The sequence below is a fragment of the Spermophilus citellus genome, assembly GCF_964194105.1.
Source record: "Spermophilus citellus genome assembly, chromosome: 9".
Classification (NCBI taxonomy): Eukaryota; Metazoa; Chordata; class Mammalia; order Rodentia; family Sciuridae; genus Spermophilus; species Spermophilus citellus.
Genome location: NC_138191.1, coordinates 116,821,885 through 116,836,560, shown reverse-complemented (window position 1 = coordinate 116,836,560; position 14,676 = coordinate 116,821,885). Strand labels below are relative to the sequence as shown.

Genomic DNA, 14,676 nt, shown 5'->3' with positions numbered 1-14,676 from the left:
CTAGCTGCTTCTCTAACCAATTCAGTGACTTAAAGCAACAGCCTTTCTTTTTTTTTTTTTTATTTTTTTTTATTGGTTGTTCACAACATTACAAAGCTCTTGACATATCATACTTCATACATTAGATTGAAGTGGGTTATGAACCCCCAATTTTACCCCAAATGCAGATTGCAGAATCACGTCGGTTGTAACTGACGTGATTCTGCAACAGCCTTTCAAGATGAGCCTCAGGAGGCTAAAATCAAGAAATGGGCAGGACCCCCTTCCTCTGGAGGCTGTGGGAGCACCTGCTCTGTGCCCGTCCATCTTTTAAGGCCACTGCATTCCTCGGGCTGTGGTCCCCTCCAGCACTGCCATCCCTCACAGCCCCAGGTCCTTCATTTCCTCTCCTCTTTCTGGTGCATCTGCCACCCTCTTATAAGGAGGTTGTGGTTAGCGGGGCCACCCGGATAATCCAGGCTCCTCTCCTCATCTTACGATCCTTAACTTAGTCACATCTGCAAAGCCCCTTTTGCCTTGTAACATGTTCACAGGTCCCAGGGGTTGGGACATAGGTCTTTTTGTTTGTTTTTTTGCAGTGCCAGGGATCAAACCCAGGGCCTGCACTGCTACGCAAGTGCTCTGGACTGAGCTACACCCTCAGCCTTCAAATGTATCACCTTAACTTTTTTGTTGGTTTTTGGAGGTACTAGGGACAGGATTCAGGACCTCGTGAGTGCGAGGCCTGTGCTGTACCACTGAGCTACACCTGGACGTGGCTTCACTGGGCCAAGATTCAGCCTGTCACAGAAGCTCAGGAAGTGACTATTGCAGGGTCACACAGTACCGAGTGGCAGAGTGGTCACCTTAAGCCAGGTCTTTGTGGCCCCAAAGCCTGTGTTCCGGACCTCCTCTCAGATGGATTTAGCACCTCTGGGGCTGACTGGCCTTCCCCTGGGCTCACATGCACAGTCATTGTCAGTCTCAATCCTCTTCCGCCCTTTCCCTCCCTCCACAGGCTCCAGCCCTAATGCATTTGGCACCCCACCCCTTGACTGCATGAGGGACCCCCAACCTAATCATCAGGGGCCCTCTCTGCAGCCTCCTGGCTATCAGTGTTTTTTGTTTTGTGGGGAGGTATTGGGGATTGAACTCAGGGGCGCTTGACCACTGAGCCACATCCCCAGCCCTATTTTGTATTTGATTTAGAGACAGGGTTTCACTGAGTTGCTTAGTGCCTTGCTTTTGCTGAGGCTGGATTTGAATTCACAATCCTCCTGCCTCAGCCTCCTGAGCCACTGGGATTCCAGAGACCATCAGCGTTTGTGGGTGCAGGGGCTGCTTTCTCCAGCCCTGGCTTGAGGATGCTCTTTAGTTTTTAAGGTCAATGAGGAGGCCTGACTCTAGGTCCTGGGCTCCTGCTCTCCCAGTGATGCTGGTCTCTTTGAGCCACACAGACCTGAAGGAGGAGGCTTTCACTGGGGAAGGAGGGACAAAGGCTGGTGGCAGGGTACCTGAGGTCCATGGCTCCCTCCCAGGGGCATGAGCACTGGGCTAGGCATTCCCAGAAGCCAGAGGCCAGTCATGGGCCCAAGGACCAAAAACCCCACAGATTCCTCATTCCTCTGGTCATGGTCTCCCATGACCCAGACTTCAGAACCCCTTTTCTGGACCCACAGCCCAGTCGCGGCTGCCTTCTCCCCCAACCTCTGCTTGTTTTCTGATCTCTGTCCTAAACAGCACTTCTGCCCTCCCAGCGTCTCCCACCCACATCCCCAGGCTACAGCAGCATTAGCAAGTTGCAAACCCAATTACATTTCAATTGCTCTAGTCCCAGCCAGACAGAGGTTACTGTAAGTCTCATTGGAATTGGGATGGAGGGGGAGATAGCACCTGGGGCCACTGCCCAGGCTGACACTTGAAGATGGATGTGACAGGGACCTATGGCTCAGAGGCTCAGGATTAGATCAACAAGGCTGGGGCTGGCTGGTTCCAGGAAAGAGGTCATGTGGGCACTGGTTGACAGACAGCTCCAGCAAAGCCAAGGCTGGCCCTCCCTGGGTAGAGGAGGCGCCAGGGCTGAGGGCCCAGCCTGAGATGGATGACCCAAGTTTCTCTTCTAGGCACAGATGTTTTGCCAGGAGCTCCCCGTGCTATGCTGCTCCCCCTGAGGACCAGACAACCACAGTCCTTGTGGGGCTTCTAGAGGGCCACTGGCCTCTCAGGCCTGCAGGGTTTCCTCTGAGCATACCCAGAGGTGTCTCCCTCATGTGCAACGAGGACCACTGAATGGCTTCTCCCACTCTCGGGTGCAGCTGAGTGGGCCAGACTCAGGACCAGAGGGACTTGGGGCCCAGAGCCTCCTGCCGGCCAGGGTCTGAGAGCAGAGGAAAAGTGATCATCTCCTTAGGGAGCTGCTCATGGCCACTTGTCCTGGGGAGCAGCTATCTTTGGGGTGCCAAAGGATAAAAAGGGGGAAAGGTTGGCAATTGGGGACCCCCTCATAAGAGGAGATGGGCTGTGGGAAATTGGATATTTTGGGTGGGGTTGGGCAAATCTCAGCCACGATTGTGTCTGTAAGGAGTATGTGTGTGTGTGTGGGGGGGGCATCTGGCTCTCTTTATGTGTCTGAATGTGCACACACAGACACAGCCCTCATGAACAGTGATCTTGGGGGGGGTCCTGAGGAGCCCCTTGCTCATTCCAATCCAGGATGTCTGGGAGGCCCTGAGCTGTCGAGTTCTAAGCCCGGCTGTGCTGGGCTCAGCTGGTACCCACCACCCACGCAGACACACATGGATCTGTACCTTCCGCATCAGCGGCTGTACCTTGTTTTGCTGCAGCTGTCATTTAAATGTCCCTGCAGGATTTGCCTTCCATCATCTCCCCACATGCTGCAGCCCCCTCCCCAGCCCCTGAATGGCAAAGCCTGTCACAGCTCTAGATGGGGGGAGGGGGTTAACATGGAGGGATGAGTCATCGTCACGGGAGCAGATGTACTAAGTTCCACATTCCCACACTCACAGAGCCATGGACACAAAGGCATGACCACACTCACATTTTCACACTCACAGAGCAATGCGCTGTCAAGCCAAGGCTGGTCACAGCCTTACATTTAGACCCACAAAAGAGACAGACATACCCTCCCCCAACACACATTCCTCACTGACACACACACCAAAATACAAATCAACATCTACACACATCCCACCCAGGTGACCCCCAGTCACCAACTTAGTACCTGTCCTCTACATACATGTGTGTGCATGCACACACACACACACACACACACACACACACACACACACCAGCCCCTCTCCTCGAGTCCCTCATCCTGCCTCTACCTCTGCCACACCTAAAGCAGGCAGGACGGTTTTGAATCCTAGGTCTCTATTACCCATCATCCTCGTGCAGATGCTGTGGCTGCCCAAGGACAAAGTTCTGCCTTAGTTTAGCTTCAGTGCTCCTTTCTGTTTTGCAGAGGAGGTCAGGCGCCATTCCTTAGCTGCCTGGCTCCCGCCCACATGTTCTGTGCCTAACAGCGCATCTCCAGCACCTGTGAAAAGGTTTCCCTGCAGAGGGAAGATGGTGTTTATATCTCAGGAGCCAAGTTCTAGGAGGGAAGGAGTGTGAGCCTCAGAGGGTGAGAGGAGGGCGGGGTTTCATGTTCTGAGACAGGGAATGGCTGCGTGCGGCCCATGAGGTCACTCTTCACTTACCTGCCATTTCCAGGAGGCCCAACCTGCAAATCTTTGCACCTGCAACTTCCTCTACCGTGAGGACCTCTGACCTACTGCCAACGCCCTCCTCTGCGGGGTCACCTTCTCATTCTTCAGGTCTCAAGGAAGCCCTGGCCCAGCCCATCTGCTGTGTCTCAGGATCCCAAGCCCCCGGGCCAGCTCTAGGGAACCCATAGGTGAATTGCCTGGCTGTGCACCTGCCTTCCTCCAGCAACCAGAGAGCCTTTGGAGGGTGGGGAGCCTCTGTTTGGTGGTCAGGTCTGTTAGATCTGAGAGGAGCACAGGCTTGAACCCAGCTCTGCCTCTGTTGCGTGACCTCAGGCAAAACACTGAGCCGAGTGTGTCAGAGGGTCCTCATCTGTAAAGTGGGAATAAAAACACCCTCACCAGGTTGATGTGACGTTTTGATGAGATCACATTTCACCACCCTATAGGAATGGAGCTGTGTTATTACCATTCATTGACTAGCACACAGCTAAGTAAATATTTGTTGAATTAATGAGCCCCTCTGGCACCCCCCTCTCTTGCCTCCAACTCATGTTGGTCTTGGGAGGGGGAAGTAGGTATGAACAGAAAGAAGGATTTGGGGCAGAGAGTCCGGAGATGAGAGAGCAGGGCTTTGGGGCATCGCTGGGAGCTAGTTGCTCTGGCAGCATCCAAAGCTCGGCTGGAGGTGGTGCGGGTCTCCTTACCCCTGAGACCCACCTGTGCCATCATCCTCTTCAGCTAGGTAAGGTAGCCAGAAGAGGTGGGGCTGGGGTACACCTCTGCCCTGTGGCCCCCCAATGGTGCCCTGGGGATGCAGTCGATGCGCCCAAATGGGGGTGGCGGGGGAATAAATGTTGAATGAATGCCGACGGTGTGAATGAACGGATGGACGCATGAATGGAGGTGGGATGGAAGCGTGAAGTGACAGGCGGGGAGGGATGAGCTTCTCCCTCCGCCCTCCGGGTCTCGGGCTGCGAGACAGGCTGGGGCTCCCCTCCCCGCCCTGCCCCTCCCTCCCGGCCCCCCTCCCCGCGTCGCGCAGCCCCGCGGAGCCCGCGCCGAGCCACTGCCCGCGCTGGAACCCGGCTCGCTCCCAGCCAGCGAGCCAGGCGACGCCGCCTCGGGAGGGGGCTGTCCGGCCCCCTCCCTAGCCGCATTCTCCTGGAGTCCGTCTTCCTCTGAGGAAGGCGGAGTCCCGGGTGCAAGGTCTGGAAACCAGCAAGCGAGAACGCCCGGGTCCCGGAGCCAACAGGTGCGGAGAGGGGGGACCCCGACCCGGGGGTGAGGGCTCCAAAGGACCTGCGACGGGAGATGGGTGGACCAAGAGTCCAGAAGTGATCTGGACGCCGGGAGGCTGGGTCACCATCCCACCCTGCTCGCCTCTTGGCAAGCTGCTGCGGAACACCCAGGGGTCTTGCTGCACCCCTGCACCCCCTTCCCCGCAGCCCCCGAGGTGCAGGGAGATCCAGCGGAGGGAGCTGTTCGGCCCCTGTACCCTTGCTCCCCAGGGGGTCTCCAGGGACCGTCAACCCTACTACACACCCCGGGGTCGCTCCTGCCCAGTCAAAGGAAGGAGGGGTCCGAGGGGGGAAGGAGGGGCGGGAGCGAGGCCGGATTTATGAATGGAGAGAGCGGCCGCTAGCGGCGGTCCCGGAGCACTGCGGCCGCAGCGTTTTGCGAGGGGCCTGGCAGGGGGTCTGAGGGCCTGGCCGCTGGGCCCTGGCCTCTCCTCTTGCTCGCAAGGAAGTTCTCTGTTCCTCCTCGCACCTTTCCTGGTGTGTGTGTGTGTGTGTGTGTGTGTGTGTGTGTGTGTGTGTATACGCCCGCCCACGAGGTGGGGGGGAGTCAGGCGGGTCTGGTGGGAGGAGCCTGGATCTCTAATACCTGCCTTAATTCTTTTTCTAATAAAAAAATAAGGCCCTTGAGCTAACTCAAGAGAGAATATTTGTAATCCATACGTCTTCCCTTCCCACCCCTGTGGTGTTCCGCGAATCCAAACAGACCTGGCTTTGTAGCTTTGTGACCTTGAGCAAGGGGCTCAACCTCTCTGAGCTGCCATCTGCTCATTCACAAAGCAAGGCTCCCTAATAATGGTATTCGTCAACGTCCGTGAGGCTAGCTTCCAGTGCCAGGCTTTGGGCAAAGCACTTAGCGCGCATTAGAACTCATTCCTTACTCCTCGCCGCCGACCTGGGAGGTAGGTACCGTTATTACTCCGTTGGACTCCATTGAATGGGGAAATCGAGGCTGAAAGAGGCGAGGTAAGTTACCCAAAAGCAACTTGTGTGGAGCTGGGATCAACCCAGATCTGCCTTTCTCCACGGATTTGATAGCTGACAATTTAGAGGGAGCGCATATGCAAAGTGCCAGGCACACTCCCTAATGTCTCCTTCCTTCCTTCCTTCAGGAAGTTTGGGCTGGGACCCCAAAGACCTGGGTGCAAGAAGCGGGCCCCCTGAGGGGAGTGGGCTGAGGGCTGGCTGGGCTCCCCTCCCTTCGCAGAGCCCAGGGTACCCCTCGGCTGCAGCGGCTCCTGAGCTCATGGAGCCTTCGGCAGCCCCAGGGGCCCAGACGGAGGTCCCAACTGGTAGCGGGGAACCGTCCCGCGTGCCTCCAGACTACGAAGACGAGTTTCTCCGCTATCTGTGGCGCGATTATCTGTACCCGAAGCAGTACGAGTGGGTCCTCATCGCCGCCTACGTGGCCGTGTTCCTCGTGGCCCTGGTGGGCAACACTCTGGGTAGGTCTCGGTCCTGCCCTCTCCTGTAACGCTTCCTCTGGGGATTGGGGGTCAGTCCCGGTCCCGTCTGACCCTCTCCTGCTCGCGGGGACACCGGCTCACTGGCGGGGCGGGGCGGGGCGGGGCGGGGTGGGCGTGGCTCTGACTCAGGCCTCACTGCCCTGGTCCCCTGGCTGCTGGCTGCAGTCTGCCTGGCCGTGTGGCGGAATCACCACATGAGGACAGTCACCAACTACTTCATTGTCAACCTGTCGCTGGCTGACGTGCTGGTGACGGCCATCTGCCTGCCCGCTAGTCTACTAGTGGACATCACCGAGTCCTGGCTCTTTGGCCACGCCCTCTGCAAGGTCATCCCCTATCTACAGGTGAGCTCTCCAGGAACCCCTCACCAGCCTCTGTCACACCTGCACGAAAACCACCATCTTCCAGAGGCCTCAGTGACTCAGACTGGCCTTTCAGGCAGGACACAGTGGCTCAAGACCAAATGCACTGTCATCCCCTACTGCCATGAAGGACAGGTTACCGGGGTGAGCACCTGAGAACACAGCCACAGCTCCACATGCTCCTACCCAGAACTCCTGGTCCCAAACACTGCCACACCACATATGCATCCATGGTGCCCTCCAGGCACACAGCAGAGAAGAGAGGCATCAGCCCACTGTGACACAAACACCAATACTTGCTGGGCTTGCACCCTGATCCCAAGAGGGGCAGAGTTGAGGGGACTATCCACTGCCTTCCCTGTGGCGGGAACCAGGGCACCTGATGAGGTTTGTGGAGAAGGAATGCCAGCCAGAAGCTGGCCGTGGCCTCTCTGTTTTATCTCTTGACCCTCTCCCTGCACCACAGAAGGCAGGGGGCAGCCCTGGAGGCCATGCTTACCCATGATACTGGTCCGGACCCATCTCTGCCTCCTTCTCCTAACAGTTTAGAGAAGGGGTGGCATTCCAGGGTGAGAGAAATGCTTCTTGGATTTTGCGCTGTTTCAAGGTTTTCCACTCAATTGATTAACTCTGGAGACTTTAAACATAAAGACAGATGAGGGAATTTTGTACTCAGTTTCTTCATTTGTAACACAGTACCCACCTCATGAGAATGGTGTCTGCCACGTAGTAAGTTCCATAAATGGAGGTAATTATTCACAGTAGGAGAACACCTACTGTATGCCAGGTCTCCAGCTGAGTATTCCCATTCACAATTTCATTTATTCTCACCAGTATCCTGCCAGGTACATGGTATATTCCCATTCTGCGTATGAGGCTCAGAGAGGGTGAGTAGCTTGCACAAATTCACACAGCCATTAAATGGAGTCAGGATTTGCACCACACTGGGATGTCTGTTATCTCTGGGCTGTTCCCCCCCCTATCTCTGATGCTGTGTCCCTGTGGGGCAGGCCGTGTCCGTGTCAGTGGCAGTACTGACTCTCAGCTTCATTGCCTTGGACCGCTGGTATGCCATCTGCCACCCACTGTTGTTCAAGAGCACCGCCCGGCGTGCCCGTGGCTCCATCCTGGGCATCTGGGCCGTGTCGCTGGCTGTCATGGTCCCCCAGGCTGCTGTCATGGAATGCAGCAGTGTGTTGCCTGAACTAGCCAACCGAACCCGGCTCTTCTCTGTCTGTGACGAACGCTGGGCAGGTAATAGTGGGCACCTCCAGGACACATACCCATAGGGCAGACATCTGTCCATCCCTAGGGGTCCCTCCAGGATAGACACTGCAGGTTGGGTAACTCCAGGGGATCTCCCTGCCATGGTGCCAGCATGGGGGAGGTTCAGCTGCACTCAGGCCTTGCCCTACTCAGGAAGGGTGGCATTGCCAACCAGGTAAGCCTGGGGCCCCCATGCTGAGCTTGACCCTTATATCTCTCGGCCCCTACAGATGACCTCTACCCCAAGATCTACCACAGTTGCTTCTTCATTGTCACCTACCTGGCCCCACTGGGCCTCATGGCCATGGCCTATTTCCAGATCTTCCGCAAGCTCTGGGGCCGCCAGGTGAGGCCAGCTCTTTTGGGCACTGTCTATACTGAGAGGGTGGGGGGCTACTGGCCTCAGGGAGTAGACACCCTCTGCCTTCAGAACATGCTATCCTGGCTGCAACTGGAAAGAGGCAAGGCCCAGGGACGTGGGGACATTGGGGAACTTGAAACCCAGAGTGCTAGGCCTAACTCTGGGTAACTCCATTCCCAGTAGCTGCCATTTATGTTCCATCACCCCCAGGGAATCCTGCAACCTCTTCACCTCCATATCTTATCCTCCACGAAATATGTAAGAAAACAGAGAAATAACATCATGTCCCCCCAAAGCCCTCAGCTAGAGTAGAAAATCAGGGATTGAAACCTGGATCTGTGAGTTTCTAATACTCATTTTATCTCTGAAACATTAACAGCAGCTCTGAGTTTTCTGCCTGGTGAAGCTTTGTATCCAGTGTCTTCACCACTACCTAAAAAGACATGCTGTTGCTTGCGTCACAGTGCTGAGCAAGGGCAGACTCCTGCCAAGGCCAATGAGGGGCAGAGCCGGTCCCAGGGCCTGGCTTCTTTCCTCTATTACAAATGGCTCTGCATTGGGTTTCATGCTGGGGGGTCATGAGGAGAGGGGTGCTCAGAGGCCCTAAGCACTAGTGGAATTAACTCCCTGGTCAGTGCTGGGGCAGTGAGAGGATGCAGGCCAGAGAGTGACCAGGCTCAGGCATGGACACTCGGTTCTGGAATGCCACTTACATTCCACACAGTGTTGACGGCACCCAGACCTTGCAGGGTGGGTGGTGAGATTGACTGGTTATCCCCGAGCCCTGCTTTGGAAAGATGCCCAGTCAGGTGGGGCCTTTCCATACTGGCCTCCCTAGCAGGCTCCCAACGCCTGTCATCTGCCCCTCCCAGACCCCCTGTCCAGCAGGACAGAGACACTGACCTCATCTAACAGACAAGAAACCAAGGCTTGGAAAGTTAGATGAGATTGTTTCACAGCTCATGAATGTTTGACTAGCTCTGGATGCCAAGTTTCCTGCACTCTAGCCCCATCCCCCTCTGATTGGGGGTGATCCAGGTGTCTAGAGGCAGGAGGGTCTTCAAGGATGTCTCTGGCTGCTCCAGGAGCCCAGAACCACCCCAGGATTATGGGCATCAACCCAAAGGGGGACCCATGCTCTGAGGCCCAGGTCATTCACTGCTGCCCTCCTGCTCACCCCTCACCTAGGCCTCCCCACGGTCTGACATGGGCCAGGGAGAGGCCCAGCTCACCCCACCCACACCCTGTCCCCACAGAAGCAGCTGGATATTGAAGGAGGATGGATGGGCAGCCAGGAGATGTTCAGACCTGAGGCTGTGGCCTGGGGCTCCGTCTCTCTCTGAGTCTCAATTGTCTCATCTACAGCTAAAAGTCAATAATGCCTTTTCAAAAGCATGCCGTAGGTCGTTTTGCAGTGAGATAATGCAAAATGAGAGTATATTAATCACCAAGTCCAGAGTGTTCATCTTTATTGTGAATATTGGGTTCCCTCCTTTTGCAAGAGCTTGTTTCTTGCCACCTCCACTCTGCCTCAGGGTCTAGCCAGGAGTGGACCCACCCAAAGAGATCAGTCCTGCCAAAGAGCTATGCCCACCACTGCTCTCTGTGTGTGCTGGACAGATCCCAGGCACTACCCTGGCACTGGTACGGAACTGGAAGAGACCCTCAGACCAGCTGGAGGACCAGGGGCAGGGCCCCAGTGCACAGCCCCAGCCCCGGGCCCGCGCCTTCCTGGCGGAGGTGAAGCAGATGCGGGCCCGGAGGAAGACAGCCAAAATGCTGATGGTGGTGCTGTTGGTCTTTGCCCTCTGCTACCTGCCCATCAGTGTCCTCAATGTCCTCAAAAGGTGAGAGCGCAGCATAAGGTGGGAGGGTGTGGGAGGAGCTCTACTGGCCCCCCACATCAGGACAGGTCCTTCTCTTCTCTGAGTCCCCGCACCTCCATGTCCTCGCTCATTAAATGGTATAGCAATAGTAATGGCTCTGGGCTGTCATGAAAACCCATCCCTTCACTCCTCAAGCATCACATTCCAGGGTGAACAAGACAAAGTCCCTCTCTTCATGGGGACTACACTCTAGTGGGAGAGGAGGAAAATAGAAAAACCCATGTGTGTTATCAGGCAGTGATCGTTGCTATAAAGAAAAATAAAATAGGGAAAGTGGTTTTTCTGTTTTAGACTTTTTTGGGGGGTGTACTGGGGATTGAACACAGGGGGACTTAAGCACAGAACCACATCCCCAGCCCTTTTTTAAAAATATTTTGTTTTAGTTGTTGTTGGACACAATACCTTTATTTTATTTTTATGTGGTGCTGAGAATGGAACCCAGTGCCCCGCATGTGCGAGGTGAAGGCTCTACAGCTGAGCCACAAGCCCAGCCCCTCCCCAGCCCTTTTAAAAAATATTTCATTTAGAGACAGTGTCTTGCTAAGTTGCTGAGGCTGGCTTTGAACTCATGATCCTCTCGCCTCAGCCTCCTGAGTGGCTGGCATGTGCCACGGTGCCCGGCTTGTTTTAGATTTAATTTATAAAAACAAAAGGAAGTGACCCTTGAGCAGAGACTTGGAGGAAGTGAGGGAGTCAGCCTGTAGGGATCTGGAGGGACAGCAGTCGAGGCAGAGGTACACAGGGACACAGCAGATGAGGGGCCACAGGATGCTGGGGAAGTACATGGGCTATTGGGCAGGAGACAGCCTGTTTGGGTTTGTGCTTGGCTGTGTCCTGGGTGTGTGATCTTGGGACTTCAACTCTCTGAGCCTCAGTTTCCTTAGCTGAAGAATAGATGCTGACCGTGGCTCCTCATGTCGCTGTGAGGTTGGATGAGAAGGTGGATGGGGACTCCAGGGGATTAGGTAGCTGGAGACTGGGCACATATACCTGGTCTCTGTCCCTAGGCCCTCTGTGGTCATACTTTCTGTGCTTGAGAACCCAAAACTATAGGCAAGACCTCAGACTTGGAAGTCCAGGAGAGGGCACTGAGTGGACAGAAGTGGGCGGGGGAAACTTGCCCTTCCCAGCTGGAGTTCAAAGAGCACCGCCCCCAACACCTGCCCCTTTCTGACTCCTCCACCTGGCACTAGGGTGTTCGGGATGTTCCGCCAAGCCAGCGACCGCGAAGCTGTGTACGCCTGCTTCACCTTCTCCCACTGGTTGGTGTATGCCAACAGCGCCGCCAACCCCATCATCTACAACTTCCTCAGCGGTGAGTGGGCTGGGCAGAGTGAATGAGGGTGGCCAGCAGTCCCTGGGACAAGTGTCCCCACTGTCAATCCAGGGCCCAAGGAAAGGATGGTGGCAAGGATATACCTGCTCTCTCCTGAGCATCACGCCTCTGCTCTGGGTTCCCCCACTCAGGAAAGACTTGGCCACACCCAGAAGCCTGGGCTCCAGCAGTGGCCAGCACCCAGGATGGAGTCTGGCAGATCCTACAGACCATGGAAGGGCAAGGGCTGGGCCAGTGGCCTCCACTTCCCTTCCCAGCCTGGGGGCATGCCCCTCTCTGGACAATCAGGTAGAATAGTCTATTTTCCCTAGAGGGAGCCAGGCCTGTGGGAAGAAAGCCGAGGAGCCCGGCTGAGGGGATGGTGTATCATCCAGGGCCCAGGGTAAGGGAGAGCCGCCAGCAGAGGCAGCTCAGTCCCACGAAAGGGCTCTCCCGGCCGGCCGTCCAGCAGACACCCCAGGAATCTAGGGGCTTCCCCTGGATCCACAGCCTCCAGCACTTCCCTCTCTCTCCCCCCTCCGGAAGTCCAGGCCTGCAGGCCCTCACTCCCACCATGGGCTTCGTGTCTTCTGTCCTGTAGCCTCCACCTCCACTCTGCCTTCAGGCCTCCGGGATGGTGGTAGTGGCCTGACCCCTCAGGCTTGGCACGCAGAAGTGACTCGCTAGACCTCATATTTGTCATTAGGCTTCTAAGGAGCTGGTCTAGATGGCCATTCAAGCCTGGACACAAATAATTTTTCAGAAACAGTTAAGATGTTCAAGAAGCTATCGGAGGTCATTATGTAATCCTCAATGCCACCCAAAAATTACTCCCAAAGGCTGCCTGGCTGGTTCTAGCTCAGGGGAGAGAACACAAGAGAGGAGCATTGTGGGGAGGAAAGGGCAGGCAGATTTCCTGAATCACACCCCTTTGCTTGGACTACATTTACTGAGCACCTACTGTGTGCTTGGCCCTATGTTGGGCACCAGTGAGGCTGGCAGGCTGGTGACACATGGTCAAGGAGGGCTTGGTTCTGCATTCCCCTGGTAGAGTGGGCTGAGCCGGTGTGGTGATCACTCTTCTCTCTCACTGGTGGCCTTGGGTGAGCCTGTGCCTTTGAGCATCTCCTCTGTGAGGTGAGGATAAAGCACTATGACCTCTCAGGATGCTGGGATGCTCTGGGGGGATGGACGCTGGGGAAGCTGCTACCGTGCCTGGCACAGTGGGACTGCCACATGCAAGGGCTGCTGCTGCCATCTCATCATCTTGCAGGAGATCTGGGGAAAGCCTGGCAGCAGAGTAAGCCCCAAGCCTCTCCATGTGCACACAGAGTGGGGCCGAGGTGACCCAAGGCCCCTGAGCCAGACACTGCGCCTAGAGCCAGGCTCTGAGCCAGAGTGCTGTCAAGGAATCAGATGATAATTGCATTTTTCTTTGGGAAGCCGCATGGGCTTCTGACCTCGCTCCTCCTGCAGTGCCGAGGTTGCTGGGGCTCTCCATTCCAACTCTACCCTCCCTCCCAGCCTCCTCTCAGGCAGCTTGGCTGGAGCTGTGTGGGTGTCCCTTGGGCTCAAGGTCCCTTCCTGCTGCGTTTGTCTCCTTACCGCTGTGTCTTTTGTCTCCTAACCAAGGTAAATTCCGGGAGCAGTTTAAGGCCGCCTTCTCCTGCTGCCTGCCTGGCCTGGGTCCCTGCAGCTCTCTGAAGGCCCCCAGTCCCCGCTCTTCTGCCAGCCACAAGTCCTTGTCCTTGCAGAGCCGGTGCTCCGTCTCCAAAGTCTCTGAGCATGTGGTGCTCACCAGCGTCACCACAGTGCTGCCCTGAGGGAGGGCTACCCTGGAGGCTCTGGGAGGCTCAGGGGGCCCTGCCTGGGTTGTTCCTCTGGGTCCTGGGATTCATCCCTGTGCCTCATGGAGAGACTGCTGGATGCAGTGACAGGCTCGGGGTGCAGTCCTGGTTTTCTGCCCGTGTGACTCTGGGCAAGTGGTTTCCCTTCTCTGAGCTTGTGATCCCTAGGCAGGGTTGATGTGAGGCTTAAGCATGCTCTAGAGAGTGGAGAGCTCTTTGTCAACTGTGAAGTGCTGTGGACTTGGTTACTGTTGTACTTCTCTCACTTGGCCGAACCCCGCAGTATTATCCACCCCCATCATCTTTCCAGAGCTTGGCCTTCCTCCCAAAGAACTTTCTCCTGCCCAATTATAAGCCTTCCCTGGAGTCTGCTGTAAAGGTCTCCACAGGTGTTTCCATCTGCTCCAGGGGCTCCCTAATGCCCAGGGCTGTACTTGGCCAGCTGCTGTGTGCCTGTGTGAACCAATCTGGGCCCAGCCCTTCCCCAGTGGGTTATGAGCACAGCCCCATGTCACCAGGTGCCCAGTGCACACACCATAGCTGGACCTGTTGGCTTTGTGGTGTGATAAAACATCTATGTGTGGCCGTTTGGATTGGAGGCCAGCAGCCCAAAGCAATTGTAATTAAAAGCCTGGCACTGAATGTTCCCTTTCCCTGTCATTACACAAAATCTGTGCTGCTTAGGTTAGGAGGAGAGGAAGGTGGGGCAGCCGGGGGAGGTGACACAAGACACTGGAATGCTTCTACTCATTGTCCCCTACTCCCCGTGGGATCCCAGATGGACCAGGCCTCAGGTATGCTCAGTGCTGCCTCCGCAGTGGTGCCAAGCCCCTGATGCCTGGGACCTTAATTCTTTTTTTTTAATATTATATTTTTTTTATTGGTTGTTCACAACATTACAAAGCTCTTGACATATCATATTTCATACATTAGATTGAAGTGGGTTATGAACTCCCAATTTTACCCCAAATGCAGATTGCAGAATCACGTCGGTTACACATCCACAATTTTACATAATGCCCTATTAGTAATTGTTGTATTCTGCTACCTTTCCTATCCCCTACTATCCCCCCTCTCCTCCCCTCCCATCTTCTCTCTCTACCCCATCTACTGTAATTCATTTCTCTCCTTGTTTATTTTCCCATTCCCCTCACAACTCTTATATGTAATT

The 14,676-nt window shown here is 55.5% G+C and overlaps 1 protein-coding gene across 1 annotated transcript; it reads left to right on the top strand.

Moving 5' to 3' along the window:
* The first annotated feature begins 4,929 nt into the window (after positions 1-4,929).
* Positions 4,930-14,127, top strand: HCRTR1 (hypocretin receptor 1). Its single transcript, XM_081308176.1, has 8 exons — positions 4,930-4,959; positions 5,909-6,447; positions 6,634-6,812; positions 7,841-8,084; positions 8,327-8,442; positions 10,078-10,304; positions 11,537-11,658; positions 13,291-14,127. Exons 2-8 carry the CDS (start codon positions 6,090-6,092, stop codon positions 13,479-13,481), a joined length of 1,437 nt encoding a protein of 478 aa, XP_081164302.1. The 5' UTR covers positions 4,930-4,959; positions 5,909-6,089; the 3' UTR covers positions 13,482-14,127.
* Positions 14,128-14,676: the final 549 nt, after the last annotated feature.